We start from the raw sequence: 27050 nt of genomic DNA, 5'->3' as shown, positions 1-27050 counted from the left end.
TTGCTCCCACATGAGTTCAATGCCTTCTTTGTTCACTCGGACTGTCAGAACATGGAGAGCTTCACAAAGTCCCACAGCCACCGACAACACTGTGAAATCACATGAGCATCCTTTAAGAGGATGAACCCACAGAAAACATCCAGCTCAGATGGAATACCTGGCCAAGCACTAAAGACCTGTGCTGATTAACTGGTTGGAGTGTTCACCAATATTTTTAATCTCTTGCTTTGGCAGTCTTAGGTACCCATAGACTTTAAGCAGGCTTCAGTTATACTGGTGCCTGAGAAGAACGTGCCAACTGTCTCAATGATTGTTATCCAGTAGCACTTCCATCCTCTTTGAAGTGTTGAGAGGTTGCTGATGAAACATCAACTACTGCCAGAGAAGCTACTTGGATCCCTACTGGCACAACAGATTAGCAGCAGACACCATTTCATTGTTTCTTCTCTCAGGCTGTACTAACACCATACACTGGAACACCTGGACATCAAAGATGCATACATCAGGATGCTCTTTATCGACCACAGTTCGGCATTTCATATCATCATTCCCTCAAAGCTAATCAATAAGCTTCAAGATCTTGGCCTTAATACCTCCTTAGGCAAATGGATCCTGAATTTCCTTACTTGTAGACTCTAGTCACTTCCGATTGGCAAGAACATCTCCACAATTTCCATCAACACAGGTGGACCACAAGGCTGTGTGTCCAGCCCTCTGCTCTACTTGCTTTATACTTATGACTGTATGGTTAAGAACAAGGTTGGTTAGATTTTTGCCATAGTAGGGAAATTTAAGGGTTATAGGGAAAAGGCAGGTAGGTGGAGATGAGTCCACTGCCAGATCAGCCAAGACCTTATTGAATGGTGGAGCAGGCTTGACAGGCAGAAGGCTTACTCCTGCTCCTATTTCTTATGTTCTTATAATAATTCCAACACCATATTTAAGTTTACTGGTGACCCCACTGTCATTGGCTGAATCAAGGGTGGTGACAAATCAGCATATAGGAGTGAGATTGAAAATCTGGCTGAGTGGTGCCACAGCGACAACCTCTCACTCAATATCGGCAAGGCTAAGGAGCTGATTATTGACTTGAGGAGAAAACTGGAGGTTTATAAACCAGTCCACATTGGGGGATCAGAGCTAGAGATGGCCACAACTTTAAATTGCTCAGTGTTAGCATTGCAGAGGGATGTGCCCAAGGCCCAGCACGCAAGACTTCTGGGGAGCCTTGATGACAGTGTCCCGTGCAGCACAGCACGATGGATGCAATTAAATATTCCTGTTTCAGTCTAATACTACTGAAATTAGAACTGCTTCCAAGATCTGTACAATTAATAAAGATGTCTTAATGCAATTGAATAATCTATTGCTGCTTAAAAACTGATGGAAACAATGCCAATTGTGGCCGTATTTCTCACTGGACTCCTCGAAGGAAATGTGGCCGCCAATCAGGGATACAGGTATGCTTAAGAAAATGGGGTTTTCCACTCCCAATACCAACTATCTTGCTGTCAGATGTAATCTCTAGTAAATAAAATTGAAGATCTCAGAGCTAGGGTGCTGTTATCAGAAGGACATTAGGACCGCTTGCATCCTTTGTTTCACAAAGTCCTGGTTAACCCCTTCCATACAGGATACAGTGATTCAGATTGACAAGTTCACTGTCAGGATAGGACTGTTGAATCTCTCAAAAGCAGAGGTGGAGGTGTATGCCTTATGATCAACTCTGCTTGGTGCACAAATATCTCAGTTTTGTCCCAATTCTGCTCACCAGACTTGGAATATCTCGCAATTAAGTGGCGTCCATTTTACATGCTGCGGGAGATTTCTGAATTCATTTAGGTAGCATTGTACATTCCACCTCAGGCCAATGTCAAACAGGCTCTTGATCTGAGCAATGTGATCAAAGTTAATGAAACAACACACCCTGGGTGTGGTTGGGGATTTTAACCAGGTCAACTTGAAAAAGTCACTAAATAATTACTGTCAACAAATCACTTGTACTACCAGAGGAAACAACACACTGGACCACTATTGGACCACTGTTAGATCACCATTGAGAGTGCCTACCGTGCTATTCCACGCACGCATTTCGGAAAGTCTGATCACCTGGCTGTACTTCTACTCCCTGAGTATAGGCAGAGACTGAAGACCGTGGCACTAGAAGTGAGGACCAAGAAAGTATGGACAAGGGAAACACAGGAATGCTTACAGGACTGCTTTGAATTGGTGGACTGGACTGTACAGGCAGTCCCCGGGTTACAAACGAGTTCCGTTCCTGAGTCCATCTTTAAGTCGGATTTGTACATAAGTCGGAACAGGTACATGCGGTATTATTTAGCATCAGTTAGTCAAACGTTTGTCTTAGTATATATTTTACCTTTCTATGCATATAAAACACTTAATTATTGAAATACATACATTTCTTAAACCACTGCGTTGCTTACTAATAATTGTAGCTTTCATCGGGGCAGGGCATTTCACATGCTCCATTATTCTCACTTTATCCTTTACCTGTATCCTTTAAAGTTGTTCTGATCATTGACCGACTGTAGCCTAAAGCTTTTCCAATGACCGATGGCGTTTCACCTCTTTCCAGTCGTTTTATTATTACCACTTTATTTTCAATCACGATCGTTTTCCATCAATGGAACAGAAAACTGCGGATTTTATGTTCTGTCGCTGAGCAGCAGTGAACCGTCTGATTGGCCTATCAGTTTCCTTTAGGAGCTAGTTGACTTAATCAGCATTTCTGATCTGGATATTGTTCACAGTTGCATTTAATTTAAAAAAAAATACAGCAGCAGCTGCAGGCGGCGGGTCTTGTGCTGCTCTGGGTCCTAAAGTCCACCCACACTGAGACAAGTTAAATGGGACAAATGGGGGTGGTGCTGACTGGAAAAGGTGGGGTCAGGGTGAATCTTGCTAAGAAATATTTAAGCCAAATGCAAAGTTACACACTCAACACAGTGTTAACGGCAAAGACTTAAAATGGCGGACAGCATCGTGATCCAACTTAAAATGGTGGACAGTGTTGTGATCTGACTTAAAATGGCAGACAGCGTTCTCCTCCCTCCGTTCGTAAGTACAAGTTGTCCGTAAGACGGACATTCGTAACTCGGGGACTGCCTGTATTCCAGGATTCATCTTTGACTCTGTTGTTACTGACTTCATTAAAACCTGTGTAGATGAGTGTGTGCTTATGAAAATTTGCTGTACATTTCCAACCCCAAAGCCATGGATGAACCAGGAGGTTCATTATTTACTGAGGGTAAGGGCTAGATCTGTGGCAGTTATGTCTGGTGACCCAGGTCTGTACAAGAAAGCCAAATATGACTTGCGGAGGACTATTTCAAGAGTGAAGAAACAATTCTGAGTGAGGTTGGAGACAACATTGGATGCACATCAATTCTGGCGGGGTTTGCAGTACATTACTTCCTACAAAATAGCATGAATGTCAGCGATGCTTCACTACCAGATGAATTCAATGCCTTCTATGCCCACTTCGAAAGGGAAAACATAACTACAGCAGTGAAGATCCCTGCTGCACCCGGTGACCCTGTGATCTCTGTCTTGGAGGCTGATGTCAGGCTGTCTTTCAGGAGAGTGAACCCTTGTAAGGCAGCAGGCCCAATGGAGTACCTGATAAGGCTCTGAAAACTTGTGCCAACCAACTGGTGAGACTATTCAAACATTTTCAACATCTGACTGCTACAGTCGGAAGTCCCTTCCTGCTTCAAAAAGGCATTAATTATACACGTGCCTAAGAAGAGTAGTATGAGCTGCCTTAATGATTGTTTCCAGTCAATCAAAAGAACATAGTAGCATACATTGGATATCTCCAATAGTAACTATTATAAATTAATACATGGTTTTATAGTACTGTAGTACTATTTCATTTAAGTACATAATTTGTAACTCAGTTAAATGGTAGTTTGTCTTTTTTATACCTTTTTAAACTAGTTCCGCAAAACTTCGACTAATTGGGACAGCCCTGTAATTGGGCCAAATGCACTGGTCCCGTTATATCCAAATTAATTGCAATCCATTGTGTCTGTATATGACAGAGCAGCATTTTCAGTGTCTGTGATTTGTGCTAACTTATCTCATAAAGGCCTGAACTGGACTTCTAAATTGCTGCTTGGAATTGGAATGGGTTTGTTTTTGTCACATGTACTGAAGTATAGTGGAAAATATTGTCCTGCATGCTGTTGAAACAGATCAAATCATCACACAGTACAAGGTAAAACAATAATAGAATGCAGAATAAAGTGCTACTGAATAAGTGCTAACAGGTAGACAATAAGGTACAATATCATAATGTGGTTGATTTGTGCAGTTTAGACTCCATCTTGTTGTACTATAGAACCATTTGATAATCTTATAACAGTGAAATAGAAGCTGTCCTTGAGCCTAATGGTATGTGCTTTCAGGCTTTTATATCTTCTGTCTAATGGGAATGGGGAGAAAAACTCTCTGGGGTGGGTGAGTGGGATCCTTCACTGCTTTACTGAGGCAGTGAGAAGTATAGACAGAGTCCATGGAGAGAAGAGCCACAGCTTTCTGTAGTTTCTTGTGGTCACAGGCAGAGCAGTTACCATACCAAACTGTGATGCATACATTTAGGATGCTTTCTCTGGTGCATTGATTAAAAAAAGGTAAGTGTCGACAAGGATAGACATTTTTTTTCCTTTAGTCTCCTGAGGAAGAAGAGGTGAATTTTCTTGTCCATGGCATCTACGTAGTTGGACCAGATCAGGCTAATGGTGATGTTTGTTTTTAGGAAATTTTAATTCTAAACTTCAGCACCATTGATGAAGAGTGAATCATGTGCACTGTACCTCCTATGTCAAGTCAATGACCAGCTCTCTTGCTGCTTACAATTTTCTCAAGATTTTTGTCATTATTGTGTTGTTGGCCTGTCTACAGCCAACTTGTCTTATAGGATATCTTATCAGCCATGTCTATTTTTCCAAGGATTCTATGTCACTTGGAATGAATCTTGGACATCTCTCTCTTTCCTTCTTTTCCACCCCCCCCCCCCCCCTTGCAATTCATCCTTTCTTCTGCAGCAGCTATATTGCATGTATCTGCTATCTGGTTAGCATCAGGTTGTCAAATAGGACTTCCTTTTATGATTGTTGCCCTAAAAAGTGCAGGCAGCTGTGTTCAAGTGTGGCCCTATTGTAGGGCATCACATTTGGTGTGAAACATCCCAAATCTGTTTGTTCTTTTTAGTAGCTTCCACTATTTCAATTAAAGGGAAATCTTTTTGATTCCAGGTTATTAATTGTACAAAAAAGACTGATATTGTATTTTATTCTAAGAACATCTCCAGGATATAACCTTCAGCAACATATTCCTATTTAAATTTCTTTGTCAATGTCAATTACAATTTGTGTATTAAGCTGTATAGGTTGCAAAATTATGTAGTAAAATCTTGTGTTTCTTTTCAAAGCTTCTGTTGTGATTCCTGCTGGTGGAAGTGTTCAGAATTTTACATCTGTAGAACCGGTAAGTGCTATATTAATTTGAATTCTTTCTATTGCTCTTTTAAATTTGAGACCATGAGATATAGGAGCAGAAGTAGACCATTCGGCCCATCGAGTCTGCTCCACTATTCAGTCATGGGCTGATCCAATCCTTCTAGTCATCCCCACTCCCTTGCCTTCACCCCATACCCTTTGATGCCCTGGCTAATCAAAAACCTAACTATTTCTGTCTTAGATACGCCCAATAACTTGGTCTCCACAGCCGCTCATGACAACAAATTCCACAGATTTTCCACTTCTGACTAAAGTAATTTCTCCACATCTCAGTTCTAAATAGACGTCCTTCAATCGTAAAGTTGTGCCCTGTTGTACTAGACTCCGCTACTATGGGGAATAACTTTGCCATATCTAATCTGTTCAAGGCTTTTAACATTCGGAATGTTTCTATGAGATCTCCCCCCTGCCCCCCCCCCCCCAATTCTCCTGAACTCCAGAGAATACAGCCCAAGAGCTGCCCGACATTCCTCATACAATAACCCTTACATTCCTGGAATCATTCTTGTGAATTTTCTCTGAGCCCTCACCAATGTCAGTATATACTTTCTAAAATAAGGAGCCCAAAACTGCACACAATACTCCAAGTGTGGTCTCAGGAGTGCCTTATAGAGCCTCAACATCACATCCCTGCTCCTATATTCTGTACCTCTAGAAATGAATGCCAACATTGTAATCACCTTCTTCACAATTGACTCAACCTGGAGGTTAACCTTTAGGGTATCTTGCACAAGGACTCCCAAGTCCCTTTGCACCTCTATATTTTGAATTCTCTCCCCATCTAAATAGTAGTCTGCCCATTTATTTCTTCCACCAAAGTGCATGACCATACACTTTCCAACATTGTATTTCATTTGCTACTTCTTTGCCCATTTCCCTAAACTATCTAAGTCTCTCTGCAGGCTCTCTGTTTCCTCAAACACTACCCGCTCCTCCACCTATCTTTGTGGCTAAATTTGCCAATGATACAAATCCATGAATTCTGTAGACCAAATCACTGACATACATTGTGGAAAAAAAAAAGTGGTCCCAACACAGACTCCTGTGGAACTCCACTGTTAACCGGCAGCCAACCAGAATAGGATCCCTTTATTCCCACTCTGCTTTCTGCCAACCAGCCAATGCTCCACCCATGCTAGTAACATACAGTGTATTTGGGGAGGATTGGGAATGAAGTTATCTACAGTAATTTTGTCCATGTGTGCCATGTTATCGAACTGAGACCCGAGGGCACAAATTTTCCATGTTATTTCTATTTGTACTCAGTCTGAAAGTATAACAGCTTATGATAAGCCTAGTATTTGGTTGGCAGTTACAAACACATTTAAACAGTTGTACAAAATTAAAGAATAACCTTCATGTGCTACAACATGTTAATTTTGTCAAATCCAAGGGGAGGACAGGATGGAAGTGAAGGTGGTAGCATGTGGAACAAGAGGATGGAGGTGAAATTTGTTGGAGGAGAGAAGATCAGCTGTGAATTAATTGGGGTGTGGTCTGCAGTGATATTAGGATAGTGGTACTGGGCCTACAATAATGTTATGTGAGTGTGATTAATACGGTGATGAGAGTGGTTGACAATTGGGATGTATGTTGACAAAACATACAGTGGTATGCAAAAGTTTGGGCACCCTAGTCAAAGTTTCTGTTACTGTTGTTATGAACCCAGTAACTGGGTCACTTACCAGCAAAGATAGAGAGGTCCGCTGAAATCTGATGGTACTATTTTTAAACATTTTTATTTATAAAGGGGCACAAAAGTAAGGTTAATACAAACATTCAGATAATATACGTCGTCAATACTCAATCTAAAGCGCGGGTATAGTAATAATCAACAATAAGAAATAGCTCTATCATTTGTCTAGGGGTAAAAATATTGTCCGATGGAAATATCAAAGTCTCTGGAGTTCATGCAGGCTTTTAGCCTTTTGGGGACCGCTGGGTTTCACGTGTTAGAGAGAGAGAGAATTTTTGGTGAGAAAATAAACTTGCCAGCCTTTTGGACTCAAATCGTTGAATCGGGAACGTGGGTTCCCCATTGTCAGTTCAAAGTCCTTTTCAGGGTTATCAGCCACTCGTTCCCCAGGCTAGGGGAACCGAACCACACGTGGCTCCCGAATAGCTTCCCGTCATCACGGGAGCGATGAGCGATGGTGTCTCCTTCTGGTGCGTCGCTAGGGTACTGCCTCCTGCAGCCCCCTTTTTATCTTGCCTTGCAGAGTTGTAGATGTCAATCAAGGTGGGGTGATACAATCCCCACCCCACATTGCCTGAGGGTGTGCACGCAGCCCTGATCGCTGGCACGTAGCATAGAGTCACAATCCACACAGGTGTCTCTAAGAACAATGGTCAAAATCCGTTGCTTTGTATTTCTGAGGATTCTCTCTCATTTCCTGGGTCCCAGACCTGAATTAATAGCGATCTTGTGATTCTCAGGAAGGAGGGGGCTGGGTTCATAACACTGTGAATAGCTAAGTGAGTAAAAGATGACCTGATTTCCACAAGGCATAAAGTTAAAGATGACACATTTCTTTAATATTTTAAGCAAGATTACTTTTTTATTTCTATCTTTTTACAGTTTCAAAATAACAAAAAAGGAAAAGGGCCCGAAGCAAAAGTTTGAGCACCCTGCATGGTCAGTACTTAGTAACACCCCCTTTGGCAAGTAAAGGTTATCTGAGAGCTCAAATCTCTTGGGGTCCCCAAACTTTTGCATGGTGCTCCTTTCCTTTTTTTCCCACTCTAAAATTATACAAAACAAAAATAATGCACTAATCTTGCTTAAAATGTTGAAAAGAATATTTCATCTTAACTTTATGACTTTTGGAGATCAGTTCATCTTCTACTCAACTATTCACAGTGACAGAAATTTTGACCGGGGTGCCCATACTTTTGCATGCCACTGTATGATCACTGGATAATAAAAATCAGATAAAGGAACATTAGAGGATGATGTGTTGGATGGTAGATAGGTATGTGTTTTAGGAGTAAGGAGTTGGGGGAAGGCTGCAAACTTGAGAAATGATGAGCTGGGTCATAGCCATTTTGGGAGAGGGGTGGTGTGCAGGGGCATTAGTGGATTGAATGTCAACCTGGAACTTTAGTGAAATGGACTTTATTAAAGATGAGATGATGTAGCTTCACAGACACTTTCATAACCTGCTGATGGTTCAGGTCATAAGCAACTGAAAATCCATTATAAATAGCAAAGGTGTGTGTTGCATGTGAAAGCATACCACTGCTTGGAATCGTCCTTGCATTACTACATTTCACACATGGAAAAATGTAAACAAAAAAAAACTTGCAACTTTCATTGATGTTTTATTTAATTTAGAAATGGTCTAGTCCACATATAGACGTACAGCGCAGAATAGGCCATTACAACCCTTTGAGCCATGCTGCCCAGTAACTGCCAATTTAATCCTAATCAGGACAATTTAGAATGACCAATTAACCTACCAACCTGTATGTTTTTGGTCTGTTGGAGGAAGCTGAGTCACCTGGAGGAAAATCACATAGTCACAGGGAGAACTTACAAACTCCTTGCAGGCAGCTGCTGGAATTGAACCAGGGTTGTTGCAACTGTAAAGCATTGTGCTAATCACCTACACTACCGTGGCACCCCATGTATCCCTTAAAAGTAGAACAGGCTTTCTGGAATGTTCATTTCCATGGTTCATTTCCATTTTCTTCATGAAATTCCTCACTCTAACCCTGTTTAGATTTGGAGCTATTGTACTGACTTAGTTTATGAAAGTGTATGTTATTTGTATGAAGTGATTATCATTAATATAAAATCACAGCTTCAGTCTGATCTGAAGACTGTTCATCAAGACCCAAGTAATTTGTTTTACATACTGGTGGAATATAACAACCTTTTGTTGTAAGGATCTGCACTCTGTTTGCTTAGAACTCTTCAGGAACCTCAAGTGCTCTTGCACTATCCTCAGCCATAAGTCTTCCAATCCAGGTCCCTGCTGGCGTTACCTTGCAGACTGCTTCAGGCAAGTACTTATTGTTCTATAAAATCTATTTATATAGACTGATCTTTCTGCTTTCAAGCAATGTTTTCTTTCTTAGTTTTATGAGTCAGAATTACTCTTTTATTTCCACTGTGTGAAAGAGAAGGAACATCTCAGATTAGATAGAATTTTAATTACTGATTCATTCATACCTGCAGTATGTGCAATAATATAGACTGAGAAGTAAACTTTGAAATGTGTTCTATTTAAATTTAGGTGACTGAAATTAGAAAGGTTGACATTTCTTGTAATCACAGTTAGATATAAAGTCATCCTCAACCAAACAGTTCAACTGAAGAGCATTTAAAATGAATTAACTTCAGCATTAGCAGCAGACCAATCGATTTGAAGAGGGAGATAGCTTCGCACAGGTTGGAGAGCAGAGTTTTAAAAATGAGCTTTTTGTGAGGCTTGGCGCATTAGCGGCATACCAATCTATTTGCGATTCACTGGGGAAGGAGGGACTTGTACCAACGGAACTGGCTCCACCTGAACCGTGATGGGACCTGAATCCTAGCGAATTGCATAACCAGGGCTGTGGATAGGGCTGTAAACTAAATAGTGGGGGGGTAGGTTCAACAGATTAGAGAAGTATGGATAAAGTAAGAAAAGCGTGGATAAAGATAAAGAAAAAGCAAAAGATAAAAAAGAGAAAAGAGTGAAGAAAAGTCAAATGCAAACAAGTAAATGATTACTGGATCTTAAAAACACAATGAGTGTAAGGGCACTTTATTTGAATGACTGTAGTATTCAAAAAAAGGTCAGTGAACTTGTGGCACAAATCAGTACCTGATGTTGCCTGACCTCAATAGGTGCCATCCTGACAGATATATCTGGGTAAAACCTCTTCCCTGGAATATCTCCACACTAATTCTCATACTAGGCAAAATATAAGAAACTGATACCAGTTAAACAGCACATATTTGAAACTGCAGAATGTGTACTCTACGAACTGCCACTTTTGAGCACCTGAACTCATGATGCCTGCTGTATTACTTTGCATCACTCGCAAAATGTGTGCACTAAAATGCAGCTCCCCGAATGAGTATACACACCCCCACTCTGGGGTCTTACATAAACACGCATGCACAGGCACACACTACTTTTATATCTACCAGTTCCGTTTTCCACATTCATGATACCTTGTGTACCACCGATCCGAACAGATGCAAGTGTGAGTGCTAATTTTTAAGAATACTCACCCACTTAGATCTCTGGCCACATGATGGGTCACAAAGGTATCCCACTCCTGACACCAAATATTGTTGCTTGAATGAAATCACCAGAGAAAATTACTGGTAGATACAAAGCAGGTTCTTTATTTGACAAAACAAGGAAAAGCAGGCATTATATGGAGACCCTTTCGGTGGAAAGGTCTCGCTGGCCCAACGTGGGGCTTGATATTTTATGTGCCAAACATCAAAGGACAACTCCATATTTACAACGTACGGACAATGTTTTCTTTGAAATTACATACAACCTTCACACTTCCTGATTCACATCCACACCACAGACATCAAAATGAATCTTAATCAGTATTTCTGGACTGGGATTCATAGCTTTTAAGAACCCATTGTTCAGAGCTGCACTCCATATTAAATGCACAATACATTTTCAGACATGGAGACTGGTAGCCAAACTCAATTGTTAAATATATATGTCCTAAACCCAAAAATCATTCTTAATAAATGCAGGCCCAGAGCTATCAGACATTCTTCAGAAAACAAGCTATTCAATCCTGAAATTATTTTTGTTAACCTCATTTGAACCCCCTCCAGTTTCAGCACATACTCTGTAAGATAAATGGTCCAAACCTGCTCATCATATTCCAAATGAGGCCTCATCAATGCTTTATAAAGTTTCAACATTACATCCTTCATTTTATATTCTAGTCCTGTTGAAATGAATGCTAATATTGCATTTGTCTTCCTCACCACAGACTCAACCTACAAAGTAACATTTAGGGAATCCTGAATAAGGACTCCCAAGTCCTTTTGTACATCAGTTTTTTGTATTTTCTTTCCATTTAGAAAATAGTCAACCCTTTCACTTCTCCTCCCAAAGTGCATGACCTTGTACTTTACTGTATTCTGTCTTTTCCCTCTCTCACACCACCTCATCTCACCAATCAACTTCCCAGCTCTTTACTTTTTCCCTCTCCCTCCAAGTTTCACTTTATTACCTGGTGGTTCTCTCTTCCCTCACCCCCTCCTTTTAAGTCTACTCCTCCACTTTTTTTTCTCCAGTCGTGCTAAAGGGCTTTGGTCGACTCTACTTTCTTTCCATAGATGCTGCCTGGCCTGTTGAGTTCCTCCAGCATTTAGTGTGTGTTGCGTGGACCTGCAGATTTTCTCGTGACTGTATTCTGTCTGCCACTTCTTTGCCCATTCTCCTAATCTAACTCCTTCTCTAGCCTCCTTCCTCAAAACTACCTGCACCTCCACCCATTTTCATATCCTGTGCAAACTTTGCAACAAAGCCATCAATATCATCATCCAAATCATTGACATATTGTGGTGAACTACATATACCTGTCTGGACACGCCCCTCTGCTAACTGCTCCTGTGGCTCCTCCCACAGACCCCTGTATCAAGGCGATTGGAGGCACTGCTCCTTCCTCAGTCTCCAGGATGTTGTGTGGTGGTCTCTTGCTGCTAATCGTGGTCTCTTTCAGCTAATAAAAGCCTATCATTCACCTCCCGTCTCCGAGAGTTATTGATGGTGCATCACATATAACGTAAAAAGAATCAGTCCCCACACAGACCCCTGTGGAACACCACTAGTCACCGGCAGCCAATCAGAGAAAGCTCTTTTTATTCCCACTCTGCCTCCTGCCTATCTCCTACTGCTTTATCCATGCTAGAATTTTTTCTGTAGTACCATAGGCTCATGTGGTGTCGTGTGTGGCACCTTGTCAGTGGTCTTCTGAAAGTCAAATACACAACATCAGCTGATTCTTCTTTGTCGATCCTGCTTGTTATTTCTTCAAAGAATTCCAACAGATTTGGCAGGCAAGATTTTCCCTCAAGGAAACTATGCTGCATATGGCCTATTTTATCTTTTGCATCCAAGTACCCTGGGACCTCATCCTTAATACTTATGTATTCAACACAACAAAAACTACCAAGAAAGGACAAGAAAATAAGAGAGGGTTGTGAAGAAAACAAATTGGCTGAAGAAATGAATGAGCAATGGCAAACTTGCATAGCCATAGAAGTGTCAAAGGTTTGAGATGCTTTAAATGAAACAAATTTAAATTTAAGGAACCAGCTTTGTTATAACAATAAATCTTCATTTAGTTTTCAAAAAGAGAGAGTGCTATCAATGCTTAATGCTAATATCGTATTCATCAAACATTTATGCTTCTGGAAGTTTAATCCTGGTGCATGTGACCAAATATTGAAATCTGAAGTGTCCTGAAGCTCAATGTATCTCACTGTCTGATCTGCTGCTAACTAGTCTTTTGAGGCCCACTGGCAAAACAGTGACTTTCTGAGGATTAATGAGAATTGGCAGAGGAAGGACAATACTGTTGAATTAATTTGTTTTTATATTTTAATATTCATTATGACACAAGGCTATTCAGCCCATCAATACAATACTGGCTATTAAGAGTAATCCAATGTCCCAACTTATTTCCTTTGTAACATACTCCCTCTCACATTATCTTGAACAACACCTAATCCTCCAAACCAGTCACCTATACTAAGGATAATTTATATTATCCAGTTAAACAGCTGGTCTTTGGGATGTGGAAGGAAACCTGAGTATATTGGGGGGGGGGGGGGGGAATCTGCATGAACCACACAGAGACTAGGTCACTGAAGCTAAGAGACAGCTTTGTTATCCGCAGTGCTGCTCATCAGTGGGTAGTGAATTGGGTGATTAAGTGTTTTAATTTTTATTTTAGTATTTTGAATTGCTGTTTAATGTTTTAATTATATTTGGAATCTACTTGTTTTAAATTTTACTGACTATCTGAAATACTTAACTGTTAGAATTGTTTTACAGCCATTGACAGCTAGTATACAGTACTTTAGAATATAGTTTTAGTTACTGGCCATCATTTTTTAAATTCATCTATTCTATGGATGATATTAAACTTTTAAGTTCTGTTTTTGTTTGCAATAATTAGAGGTGATAATGCTTGTTTTTCACTGGTTTTATAACTGTGTAATGTTTGTACTTTATTTAATTATGAATAATATTTTTTGATATTTCAGAAACCTGCCGCAATGAGCAGTATGGTGCTCATGGATCAGTACATTAACTTGCATGGAGGCAAAATATTCCCTCTCCATTCTTGTTACCCTCTTACACCTTCTCTAAGATGCTTATCACCTTCCTTTGGTGCTCTTTCCCCTTCCTCTTCTTCTATGGTCTTCTGTCCTCTCCTATCAGATACCCCCTTCTCCAGTCCTTTATTTTGTCCACCAATCAACTTCCCAGCTGTTTACTTCACCCCTCCACACCTTATTCTGACTTCTTTCCCTCTTACTTTCCAGCCCTGATGAAGGGTCTCAGTCCAAAATATCAACTGTTTATTCCCATCCTTAGATGCTGCCTGACCAGCTGAACTCCTCTGGTACATTGTTGCTCCATATTTCCAATATCTGTTGTACCTCTTGTGTCCAAAATCCCAGCTAGTTGTTCTTCTATTTTGTGTATTTTAGAAATCCCTGTTGTCCTTAGTCATGGAAGATGCTATTTAGAATGGTGCTATTTAGTCTGCTAAGGTGTTTTTGGGACTGTTCTTTCTAGTACTATCTTCCTCTTTATTATTCTTAATATTCCCTCAGATTTTTAATTTGTTTTAATCTTTCTATTTTTCAGGTCATATGTATAAAGTCAATGTACCAGTTATGGTAACCCAAGGTCCTGCTGGTCAGAAGTATTTTCAGCAGCCTGTTCACCACATCATTCGCCAAGTTAACACAGTTACAGGACAGACGGCACTCATCCAGCAAAACTCTGGACGAACACATGTCATTCAACAGACCTCTCAAGATCAAACATCTGTGATACAGCACTCCAATTCAGATCAAGTTTCCTCACATCAGCGGTTGTTGGCAAACCAGCCTTTTGAGGTTGCTGGCCAGTCCATTCTGCAACAACCTGGCATGTCACGAAATGTGTATGTTCAACAACAGGTTGCAATGAAGCAAGTTGTTTTACAGCAGTCTGGGATGGCAGTCCAAACAGGGCCTCACTTAATTATTCAGAGGCAACCCATTGCAAATACAGGATCAATAACTCAACATCAATTTGTATCCACACAACCAGCAAAGTTACAGCAGTCTTTGGAAGAACAAACAGCCTCAAGCCAGATTGAACATTCAGAGAGAATTCCTATAGCACATACACTCTTATTTCAAAATCATTCATCTGTGCAAAATGAAGGAAAGAATACATCGCAGTGTGTTTCTGATCAGTATGCGGTTCAGCAGTTTGCACCCCAGGTACGAGTACTAAGACAATTGTTTAGTAAAATTTAAAAATTAATACATAATGTTGTACACTTCTTTCAAATTATCAGGTGTTGAGGCATTAGAAATGCCATTGTGTATCATTGCACTACATTTCAATGCTCAGTAAGGAGAGGTGAATATAGATGCTTACGAAGGACTAAAATAAAGATTTTTTCCCCCCACGTTTCTAACCAAAAGGCAAACATTGACCTTTTTGGATTAAGGGAGAAGTAAAAAAAAAATTGTGTACTATTCTGCCACATAGGAAATGGTTGTGTTGAATGATCACTAAACTGCATTCCCTATTCAAGAATTATTTTCTTCAAGATTGCAGTGTTCAAAGACAGGATATCCCGGGTGAAAAAGTTGTGCATATAGTTGGAGTAAAAAATGACATGGAGCTAATGATGGGAGAAAATCTCCCCCAGAGAAGAAGATGGTGCACAGTGAAATGGTGGCTTAGTGTACAGTGGTGGGGTCATTGGTCTGGAGAAGGTAAGATGTGACAGTTAGTGTGTTGCCTTGAATTGACGCAGATGGAGTGAACCATTCGGAGAGGAGAAGTCGAGACAGAGGAGTTCCAATGCCCGTAGAACTGGCCCGGATGCAAGGTTGGATCACTCGGGGCGCTGAGTTGATTTGGAAAAATTAAGGGTGGCTTCAGGCTGGGCAGCAAAATCTGGGCCTGAAGCAAGTCATTGGGCAGCGGGGTCCAGGCCTGGAGACTTTTGCTGCAGCAGTGCCCAGGTCCTAGTGTGCGGTATGATTTGATGTTTGGACAATTTAAATGTCTGTCCAGATAAACTGGAAGATGGGGTCAGGATCAGAGGTGAGAGCCAATTTTGCTTGCTCTCCTGTGATGTTCAATCCTCTCTCTACGGGGCTGAGGCTATGAACACTGCCCTGACTACTGTGTTTCATACCTGCTAATATAAACTGATACCAAGGCTTTGGGCCTACTCTGGGCTACTCTGGGGTTCAAATCTAAGGACTCACTGTGATTCAGACAGTTGTTGTTCACTTCTGTTTGCATGATTTGTGTTTTTTTTCATTCTCTGTGCATTGGGTGTTGGTCTTTTTTTTAAATTGGGTTCTTTCGGATTTCTTGCATTGTGGCTGTCTGTCAGCAAACAAATCTCAAGGTTATATAATTTATACATTCTTTGATAATAAATTTACTTTGTAACTTTGAAATTAAAGACTATTTTGTTAAATGACAAATAAAGCCATACTTGTTAGCAACTTTAATGCTGAATGGTTGTATTCTACAGTTGCTGCATGTTCCTATTTCCTACTATTTTGCTAGTTTGCCTCAGTGATTTTGTTTCTTCTTAAAAGTTCCTCAAATATATAACTTCAACCAAAATTAATAAAAATGCTCAAAGTTTCTCTGTTTTCCACGAAGAATACAAATGATTGAATCAGGCAACTTAATAATTTTCTACAATGTAATTGTCTTTAAGCACTAATCTTTAACACATTAATCTAGTAGGAGATTTAACATTACTGTCACATTATTAATTTTGTTATTATGTTTTAGTTGATGAAATGTTGCTGTTTTTTATTAAGGTTAATGAGGCAATGTTAATGGTTACAGCAGCCTCAGAGGAGCCACATGTCATGGGTGAAACATTATCTGTCCCACAGTTGGATGGGACCAATGACACTTCTTCTGATGAAGAAATTGGTAATCTACGAGAAGTGGAAGAAAATGATATTCTTGGGATTATTGATGCGGAAGACCTGAAAGCCCTTGAAGGTTATAATGAAAATAATAGTTCTAGTGATGAGTCTTCCAGTGATGACAGTGATGAACAACCAAATGAAGAAACCAGAGAAGAAGTAAATATGTCAAATATTCTGACTTTACTTGCTGGTAAATTAGTTATACTCCTGATCTGCAGCTCTAAATGAATGTCTGTCTTTATCCAGATTTATCAGCAACTGTTACATATTCAGTTTAACTTTCAATATCTTCCCTGAGATCCCTGGCATTGTAAGAATTGACTTGCTCTAACCTACATTTCTGTGTGTTGGTAACAACATTTATATCGATCTTTGATAAGACTCTTGTTTTATTAATTCTAAAATGCTTAGATGTTTTATTTAATAATACTTCAACATACTGCAGCTTTTAATGGTTTGAGGTTTTTTTTGGGTAGCCTAATATCAGGTAGCAATACAAATAGCCCATCACACTAATGAATTCTTATTTGTCTTGAACCGTGTACCTTCTGATTCTTACAGCAGTTCTTCTCCTGAATGGAATTCTCCAGTTTTTAAAAATATTTTGTAGTCTTCCTGTTTGGAAATCCTCTGGTTCTTTTCTCTTTTTACTACTACTATCAATCTCCCATCGTACACTTTCAAAATTCTTTGCTAATGTGGTGTTGACAATGAATGGTGACCTATCTATATATTTAGTGTAGTTTTTACATTATGTTATGAAATGAGGTAATCTCAATCTGAAAATCCAGACCCGAATCTGCAAGAGCAACACAATGGACTATTATTATTCTCATGTATTTTTCCTGCCTTTTGATCTTAAACCTGTTGTCTGTATAGTTAGTGCTTTTGCTTGGAGTATTTCCATCCTGTGTGGTCCCCCAGACATTTTTTTTATTTATAGACCTCAACATCCGCTATGCACATGAGTGATTTTTTTTTTCTCCCATTCAGTTATAACTTTGTTCAGAACAAAAAATTGTCCTGTTTAATAACTGTAGGCAGTGAAAGGTTGCTGCCTGTGATATAATTGTATTATTTTTAGCCCAGTAGTACTTTTCAAACATTTCTATTGAAAATGGAAGCCAAGTTTTTGACAGCACTCTTTTAAGAAGTTAAAGGTAGAAAATCGTTTTATATTTTTGTTCATTCAGTTTGCTTTAGATGTTTGTAAATTTGAAACTTTAGTATTCTTGATATTTTGAGGTATGTTGGGACACATTAGAACCTTTATATTTAAAGATGATCTTTCCTTTAAAACCCCTCTGCTTTGGACCGAATAATGCAAACATGGAAAAATATGGAAAATAATGGAAAAATATAATTAGTTACTTTTTTGTTTTTGTGATAATTATATTGGGAATGGTTTTAAAAAAAGCTTGATACAAATAGCTCTTTTGACATTTTAGTCTTATGTTCAGTTTTGCTTTTGTACAAAATAGAGATAAATTGGAGCCTTTCACCAAAATTTTTTTTACCATTGACTACTGAGGTGCATTCGAAAGTGAACAGGTTTTGCAGGTGTTTTGGATACCAGTGGATTGTCTATAATGTATTAGATAGATTTAATTTTTAAGAGAGTTAGTTGGATTCCTTTACATTATCAAATACTTCAAGTTTAATGCATGGATTTATGAATCCATTTCTTTAGTTTGCAGTCATACGGGTTGTAGCTTTTAATAATGTATCAGTGATGAGAGTTTGGAAGAATTTGTTGTTTAGGCAGGGAGTTTTAAAAGAAAAACATTCTTTGCTAAAAAGTAATATTTCACAGGCATTTTACTGATTTCTGGTAATCATCCAGGCCATCTTGACTTCAGTGCGTGTTCTTCTGCAATGAAAGGTTTTAATGTGTGTGCAACTATTTCGCTATCTATACAAGATCTTTTAGTTGATTTAAAAATAAATGTGTTATGCTTTTCCTTCCTCCTGTGTTTTATGATTGTGATGCAGACTGCTGAAGGCATTCCATTGTGTTTTCAGATAGTATGATATACTATGTAGGTCACATGGGTGACTGAGTTGAGAAATGAAAATGACCTGGAGCTTCAGTGTTGGCCTGAGGTGAAGACCTACAAAAGGGTTCATTTGAAGATTGTTGGAAATGGTGATCTACAATCATTTTGTTACTACGGCTCAGAATGTTATGTTAGTTCTTTACAATTTTCTTCTAGAATACATCACACATACACCAGAGTGCTGAAATAGTCTTAGCTGCCCTAAAATTTTAGTTGAATGTAATAATTTTTAATTCATGCAGATAGCAATTTCAAGAAATATTAGAATCTACTTCAGGGAATTAATTTAAAGTCTGAAAAAACCTAATGCTTTTGGTTAGCAAAATTGCCTCTGATCATTATCATACTGTTTGATTGTCAACAATTCTGCAGTTGTTATGCAAACAGATTTTCTCAATACATTGCTGCTCTACTCCTGCTTTCCTCCCCCTCTTCCCAAAAAAGTTTAGTACAAGTTATCTTCATGAAATGTAATGTTTTTATGCCTTCTTGAGACTTGTATTACAGTAAAAAAAAACTGACCTCTTGTCAGTCTCAGCCAGAACTTAAAAGGTTTTCATTTTCCCCAACTCCACTGGAATATGCCTTAGCAATAGGCAGCAACTGTACATGGAACCATCAGTTTAATGTGATGCAAATAACAGTTAGTTCTACTTCCACAAGTATAAGCCTGAACTTGGGGACTGTAAGAGTGGTAAAATTGTAAGTTTTCTGATTGCAGCTTCCAGAGATGCATATGTGTAGTTTAATGTGAAATCCTGAAATTGTCAATAATTACTTTATTCATAATAGGGAAGGTGCCCATATGTCTTTGTTTGTCTTACTCCTGCACTGAAATCTTTGTAAATGCCCTGCCATAGAATTGAATTTCTTGTTAATTAATCACATTAACATGTGAATCTTGTATCATCCACTGCCTACCCTAGAGATGGATGAAGCAACAATTTTTCTTTCACATTGCTGACTTTGGAGACTTTTTTTGTGTAACATTGTGATCTTATTTATGACGGGAGGAAGGTCTTCCTAATTGAGATATCAATTAGCAAGAATTTGTGAATACTCTTGCATTTTCTTTGCTGTTTCTTTTGGGTTAGTGCCTGAGGTTATGATTTGCTGTCTTAATTTGTAAGGACTTGCTGCTTTTCATATGAAAAATATGAAATAATCAGTCATTAAAGATTGCTGGCTGCTAAGCAGTATTCATGTCTAAGACAGCTAAATAACTTGTTTTTCCCTTTGTATTGCACAGTGATTATATTTAAAGTATTGTTTAAAATTTTGGGAAGGACTGTTCACCTCAGGCTCCAAATAATGTAGTCCTCTTACTTTTTACTCTCCAATCTTGATTATAAGCTGGAGACCTTGATCTAAGCATACTCCATTTCTTAAAAATAGCTCTCGGAAATTTAATTTGTGATTAATCTTTGAGAACCAATGGAGGATGGATTAATTTTTGTACTTTTATTTCCCCCCGCCCCCAAAGGATCCTTTAAATTCAGGAGATGATGTGAGTGAACAGGAAGTGCCTGATCTATTTGATACAGAAAATGTAATGGTTTGCCAGTACGATAAGGTAAGTGCTTCTGCTTCATTTAAATACTACATTTTATTTCAGTTTTCATATTTGCTTCAAAGTTTGCATTTTAATTTAAAAATAATGGTCAGTGGCTGAGTGTTTTTTTTTAAAAAAGGTGTCATTTTATGACCCAATGTTTGTTAACAAATTCCCAATTTTATCACTTTTGCTAGTCAAGGTGGAAAAAGAAACCAGGCATTTATTCATTGGGAAGTAAGGAAAAAGAACTTAAAAGGAAACCTAAGCACAAGAGATTTTGCAGAACTGGCTGCCCTTCAACTTGTATGGGCGGATGAAATCAGAATGCATGTTTGGTTCTCTATTTAATCTCTAAACTATTTATTGGGTCAGGAAAGAAAAAGTAACATGGGGGGGAATAGAATAATTGGAATATTTATGACAGTATAACTGCATCAGTGAAATATTTCCAGTTTTTATAGCACCCATCAAACATTGATTCTGCTTTATTTAATAACAACCATAACAATGATAAATTATCCAGTTCATTTGGAAGGTAGCAGAAAATATTGGCAGTTCAGATTCTTGTATGTTAATTCTGTTTTTAGTGCCAGTTTTTGTGCAAAGATTTGAAGCTATCTGTTTCAAAATAAATATATCCTCAATTTGCTTAAAGGGCTTACATTTGTCTTTCAAATTGGCCACCATCGTACCTCTCCCTTTTAAATAAAGGAAATACATGCAACTACTGCAGTATGGTCTTTTGGACTACAGAATTTACAATGCAGCCACCGCCTCCTCCAAATAACATGGGTCACCTGTACTTTACTACTGCCTCTTTTCAATCTCACTTTCTTGACCAGAATCGTTGAATGTTTTTGCCTCAATGTTTGAATTATCCAGCATACTCTTGGTCAACCTCCTTTGTTTTACCATTGAAGATTTGAGGTGAACCAAATTTTTTTTTATCAAACCACAATTTAGGATATATGAGGAAATCTGCAGATGTTGGAAATTCAAGCAATACACACAAAATGCTGGTGGACCACAGCAGGTCAGGCAGCATCTATAAGGAGAAACATTGTCGACATTTTGGGCCAAGACCCTTCATCAGGACTAACTGAAAGGAAAGATAGTTGGAATAGGATATATTGGTTTGTTTACCGTAGTACATTAATTTTAAGTTTCTCCTTTTTAAATCCATTTTGTGCAATCTTCTTTAACTGTACAACTCTCAGATACCAACAATTTCTACTTCTGACCTGTCAAGTTTCCCCGATTTGCTAGCTGTGTTTTGGATGTCAAGGCTGTAAGCTCTGATACTTCCTTTCAGAACCTCTGCCACACTGTTTATTTCTTTGAGGCACCTTACTATGCAGCTTTCTGATCATCTTCCCCAATATTTGCTTTTCTAATCTGTCAACAAACATAATTTGATTATGGTTTTGTGGAACACCTTTTGACCAGGCAAGTTAAATAGGTCACTTGCTCAATAATATAAGTCACTGACTATATCAACACAACATAAAATAGCATTGTTGGCGTCACACATTATTAGTATTTCTAATAGATGTAATAGAATAATAAATTAAATATAATTTAATAGAGGGGCTGTATAAATTTTCTAGTCAGCTTCTTTGTAGATTAGTGATTCAGAATGTTGAGGTCATGTTGACTTTCCAACATCTGGTTGACATGGAAAGTCGTGGTAAATATTTAGAAGAAGCATGAGGAAATGGTAGGTTTGATCTGCAACAGATGGAAGAAGTATCTAGTCAACATTTTCTAATTTGTGACATTACTTTTAAGCCAATTCTTTAAGACCTGAGCTTGTAGTATATTAGCTAATTTCTAGCAGTCTCTTCGTGTGCATTCTCTCTCCTTTCTCGTGTTCTTTCTTTGTCCTCTAAACATCAAGCCATGCTCTCAGCCTCAGATCTTCTTCCACAGCCTCATTGTTCACTGTCTTCATATTGCTTGCTTTTACCTTTACAGATGTTGTATGCTACCATTTTACTAATCTAATCTCCATTGTAACTTCATCCTCTGTTTTCTATTCTATTTCTATCCACATGTAACTAACTTACCAAACTTCTTGGAACATTTTGATTTTCTATATCCCATTTGATTTCCCTTCAACACCACTTTTTAATTTTACTTTGGGTTTGTTCCTTGTGGATGCTATCCCAAACAACTTGTAAGCATCTTGTTTTACTTTTTTAACTTGGATATGTGGAATCCATAGTTGCATCCTTTCTATGCAATACCTATGTTTCCATCTAATGTTCTCCTTGCTCAGTGCTGCTGCTCTTTTCATTTCCCCATCAATATTATTCCAAATATTATTTCCAAATGGTAACACATTAATGTGGAGCGATATGAACTCTCTCCATGTTTCTGATGGGGTTGTCCACTCCTGAAAGGGCTGGAAAAGATGCCTGAATTTAGGTGGAGTGGGAGGTATTTGAGGATGGTGGGAGAAATGTGGTAAGGGTCATGGAAGTTTGCTGAAGGGAAGCAAACTGATAGGATGGTTAGAAAGTGAGAAAAGAGGAGGAAATGAATGTAATTTGAAAATTTGAATGTGCCCCTATTAGGCTATATATGTTTTTGTATCCCATTTAAGTATGCATTCTTAAACTTTTATGTTGGGATTAAAAATAATGGCTGACTGCTTCCTCAGGACCCAACACATGTTTGACAATAATAGTCTGACAATTGATGATATATAACAGATAATGATTCTTCCAATATGTCAGTAAATCAGCATTCAATATACGGTTAAGGCAGAAAAATCTATCCAACCCCTGCACCCACACTTCAGTGAGTTCTGTGCCCACCATGACACTGAGCTCTTTTTCCACCACCTCCATCTCTGTGCCTACTTTGGCAAGGACTCTCCACCCTGCACTGATGACCCCTCCTTCAACCCTCCTATTCCTGGACATCCTGCTCTGGTCTTCTGTCTGCTCTGGACCTTTTCATTGCCAATGGGACATTAACCATCACGACTTCACCACTCCGCTCTCCAGTTCCAACCTCACTCCTTCTGAATGCTTGGCTCTCCACTCTCTCTGTACAAATCCTAACCTCACCATCAAACCGGCAGGTAAGTGGGGTTCTGTAGTAGTCTGATGGACTGACCTCTACCTTGCTGAGGCCCAGCAGCAACTGTCAGACACCACCTCTTACTTGTCCTTCAAACAGGGCTCTACTAAAGAGCACCAGGCCATTGCCTCCCACACTGCCACCAACCTCTTAGTTCCCTCAACCCACACCTCCTATTTCTACCTCCTGTCCAAGATCCATAAACCTGCCTGTCCAGGTAGACACATTGTTTCTGCTTGTTCCTACCCCACTGAACTCTTATTTGCATACGTCAACTCAGTTTTATGCCCCCCCCCCCCCCCGTTCAGTCCCTTCCTACCTACAACCATGACACTTAACACGCTCTTGATCAGTTTTTCACCCTATGAGTCTGTGTTGGGATCATCTACTGCATCTGGTTCTCCCAGTGTGGCCTTGTGAGATTTGTGGATCTGTGGAATTTGTTGCTATTCAGAGCTTTATCACAGTCAGCCAATTTTCTGTCTGAGGACCCTGAAAAAAAACCTGTTGACATTGAGTATCATGAGGCACAATATTGGTGAAACCTTGAACTATATTAAATGGGAAATTATGTTATAGGAAAAATCAGCCATTATGTCAATCTATATGTGTTCCAGCTTCTAGATGTAGTGTAGTCACATGTAGTCAGTTTGATACATGTACACATGCAGTTGTCCATACGTTCTTCAGCACTTTTATACTTGCTCCCTCTACTATATCCATCTTGCAACATCATTCCTTTCTTACCATTCCCATTCTCCATTGCCTTTCTTTGTCTCCAATCCCCTCAACTTGCCACCAGGGAAAGAAAAGCTCAAAATTTTTTTCTTCTCTTCTTTGTATCTGCTCAGCTAGGTAGAGGTGACAGGCAGGATAGTGCATGTGGGAAGGCAGGGAGACCCCCAGTGTCCCTGACCACTGCAACAGTGAGAAATGCATCCAGCTGCAGCTTCTAACAAACCGCATTAGGCAGTTGGAGCTGGAACTGGATGAACTCCGAATCATTCTGGAGACAGAAGGAGTGATAGATACAACATATAGAGAGATAGTTGCACCCAAGGTGAAGGGGAAAGGGGTTAAGGGGGCAGTGGCTGCCATCTCAATGTCAGATATTTCACTTTGGATATTGTCGGGTGGGGTGCGGGTGTGGAAGGGAATGACCAAACAGAGGAAAGTCACAGTGGTAGGGTCTGAGTCTGCCTCTGTGAATCACAGTAAGGGGGTGGGGGAAGAGACGCGCTGTGGTGATGGGGGATTAATTAGCCAGGGGAACAAACAGGAGGTTCTGTGAATGAGAATGAGATTCCCAAATGGTATGTTGCCTCCTGGGTGCCAACGTCTGAGATATCTTGGATTGAGTCCTCAATATTCTTAAATGGGAGGATGAACAGCCAGAAGTTATGGTCCGTGTAGGTACCAAAGACATGGGTAGGATGAGTGACAAGGTTCTGCATCAGGAGTTCAGTGAGTTGGGTGCTAAGTTAAGGCAGGACCTCCAAGGTTGTGATCTCAGGATTGTTACTTGTGCCAAATGCTAATGAGGCCAGAGCTAGGAAGATTATTCAGTTTAGTTTGTGGCTAAAGAGTTGGTGTAAGGGGGAGGGCCCAAGATTTTTAGATCATTGTACTCTCTTCCAGGGAAGAAGAGACCTGTACAGAAGGGATGGTTGGCACCTGAACTGGAGTGAGACTAATATCCTAGTGGAAAGGTTTGTTGCATGGCGGGGTTTAAACTAGAGTTGTAGGGGGATGGGAACCAGAGTGCCAGAGTAGTTACCGGAGAGGTTGTGGAGGCAGACGTTGGTAAGACCTCAGACAAAGTTAAGTTTCAAAAGGTTGAGCGTGGTGCAACAAAGTCAAAAAGGGTGAATGTAGGACTGAAGGTGCTGTATGTGAATGCACGCATTCTACAGAATAAGATAGATGAACTTGCAGTACAGTTGTAGATTGTCAGGTGTGATGTTGTAAGCATCATGGAATCATGGCTGAAAGATTATAACTGGGAGCTTAATGTCCAAGGATAAGCATTGTATCAAAAAGATAGTCAAGAAGGCAGAGGGGGCAGTGTTGCTCTGTTAGTAAAAATTGAAATCAAATCGTTAGAAAGAGGTGACATAGGGTTAGAAGTATTGAATCATTGTGGATAGAGCTAAGAAAATGCAAAGGTAAAAAGACCCTGACTGGAGTTGTATACAGACCCCCAAACAGTGGTAAGGATATTGCCTACAATTTACAATGCGAGATGGAATCCATGCCAAAAGGGCAATGCTGCAATAATCATGGGAGACTTCAATGTACAAGTTGATTGTGTTACGTTTTCGTGGGTATCTTGTACCTGTCACGTGACCATGATGTAATTGAAGCTAAGCTGGAGATGAGGTAATGGTCTTGTGATGGGGGAGTGATGTCATTTTCCCGCCAGTGAGAGGTCATGTGATAGTTTTTTCAACCGGGTATAAAAGGAGAACCCCACCCTGTGACATGGGCAGTCCGTAGTCGAATTTGGTAGTGACTCCATGCTGCTGCATATTCCGATGTTATGACGCAGTTTCATTTAAAAGTGGAGTTTTACTTTCTGCCTTAAGTCAAAGGTGATTGCCGGCAGTTTTGCTACCGTACTACCAGTTTAAAATCAAGTTGGAGAGTGAAGATTTGTCGAAGTTCGGGAAGCTGAAAGATTGAAGAGAGTTAATGTCGACGGTGAAACAGATTCGACCTTTGCTTAATCTTCACATGAGGAATTAGTAACCTATGTCCGTGTTAACTTCTGCTTTGCCAAAAGAGCAGTGAGTTGGATGCAAAGTTTCGTCAAAGAAAGGTCAGTGCCTTTAAGCCATTTTATTTCCTTCGATCATAAATCCTCCGGGGAATAGCATACTTCGACTGGGAACAGCAGTAACTCCACGAAAGAGAATTTATTATCAAAGAAAGCCTCTCCTTTAACGAACTGTAAATCATTTTGGACTTTTGCATTACTACTTCTAAGAACTGTTTTCGCATTCTCGCTTTAAGAACTGTTCGAGCTGCCGTATCGCAGTTGACTTCCAGTTGTTAGTCGTTTATTTACTTTTTGGGTTTTTTTTTAGCAGTGTTTAATAAATGTTTTATTTGTTATAAAAACCCTGTTTGAATCATATATTCATTGTTGCTGGATTGTAACAATTGGGAAAATCTGGTTGATGCTAGATTACAGGAGGGAGAATTTCTAGAGTACCTACAAGATGGCGCATGGTTGAGCCCACTAGAGGATTAGCTATTGTGGACTGGGTGTTGTGCAATGAACTAGAATTGAAATGTTAAAGAACTCTTGAAAATGAAAGACAACCCATGAAAGTGATCGTAATATGATTGAATTCATCCTGAAATTTGAGAAGACTGGGAAATTGCAAATGTCACTCCACTCTTTAAGAAGGGACCGGGGCAGAAGAAAGGAAGCTATAGGCCAGTTAGTCTGACTTCAGTGGTTGAGAAGATGTTGGAGTCAATTATTAAGGATGAGGTCTTGGGGTACTTGGAGGCATATGATAAAATAGGCCATAGTCAGCATGGTTTCCTCAAGGAAATATCTTGCCTGACAAATCAGTTGGAATCCTTTCAAGAAATAACAAGCAGGATAGACAAAGGAGAAT

At 39.5% G+C, this 27050-nt stretch overlaps 1 protein-coding gene across 1 annotated transcript in view; it reads left to right on the top strand.

Moving 5' to 3' along the window:
• LOC140730121 (stonin-1-like) overlaps positions 1-27050 on the top strand; it is a 149763-nt gene that overhangs the window by 119669 nt on the left and 3044 nt on the right. Inside the window, exons 6-10 of the mRNA XM_073050257.1 lie at positions 5459-5505; positions 9457-9550; positions 14402-15027; positions 16606-16878; positions 20263-20352. Coding sequence (XP_072906358.1) covers positions 5459-5505; positions 9457-9550; positions 14402-15027; positions 16606-16878; positions 20263-20352 — 1130 coding nt within the window. The remainder of the gene's footprint in view (positions 1-5458; positions 5506-9456; positions 9551-14401; positions 15028-16605; positions 16879-20262; positions 20353-27050) is intronic.

The sequence above is a fragment of the Hemitrygon akajei genome, chromosome 7 (assembly GCF_048418815.1).
Source record: "Hemitrygon akajei chromosome 7, sHemAka1.3, whole genome shotgun sequence".
Lineage (NCBI taxonomy): Eukaryota > Metazoa > Chordata > Chondrichthyes > Myliobatiformes > Dasyatidae > Hemitrygon > Hemitrygon akajei.
The sequence above is the reverse complement of the archived record's forward strand: the minus strand, read 5'-3'. Positions and strand labels throughout refer to the sequence as shown.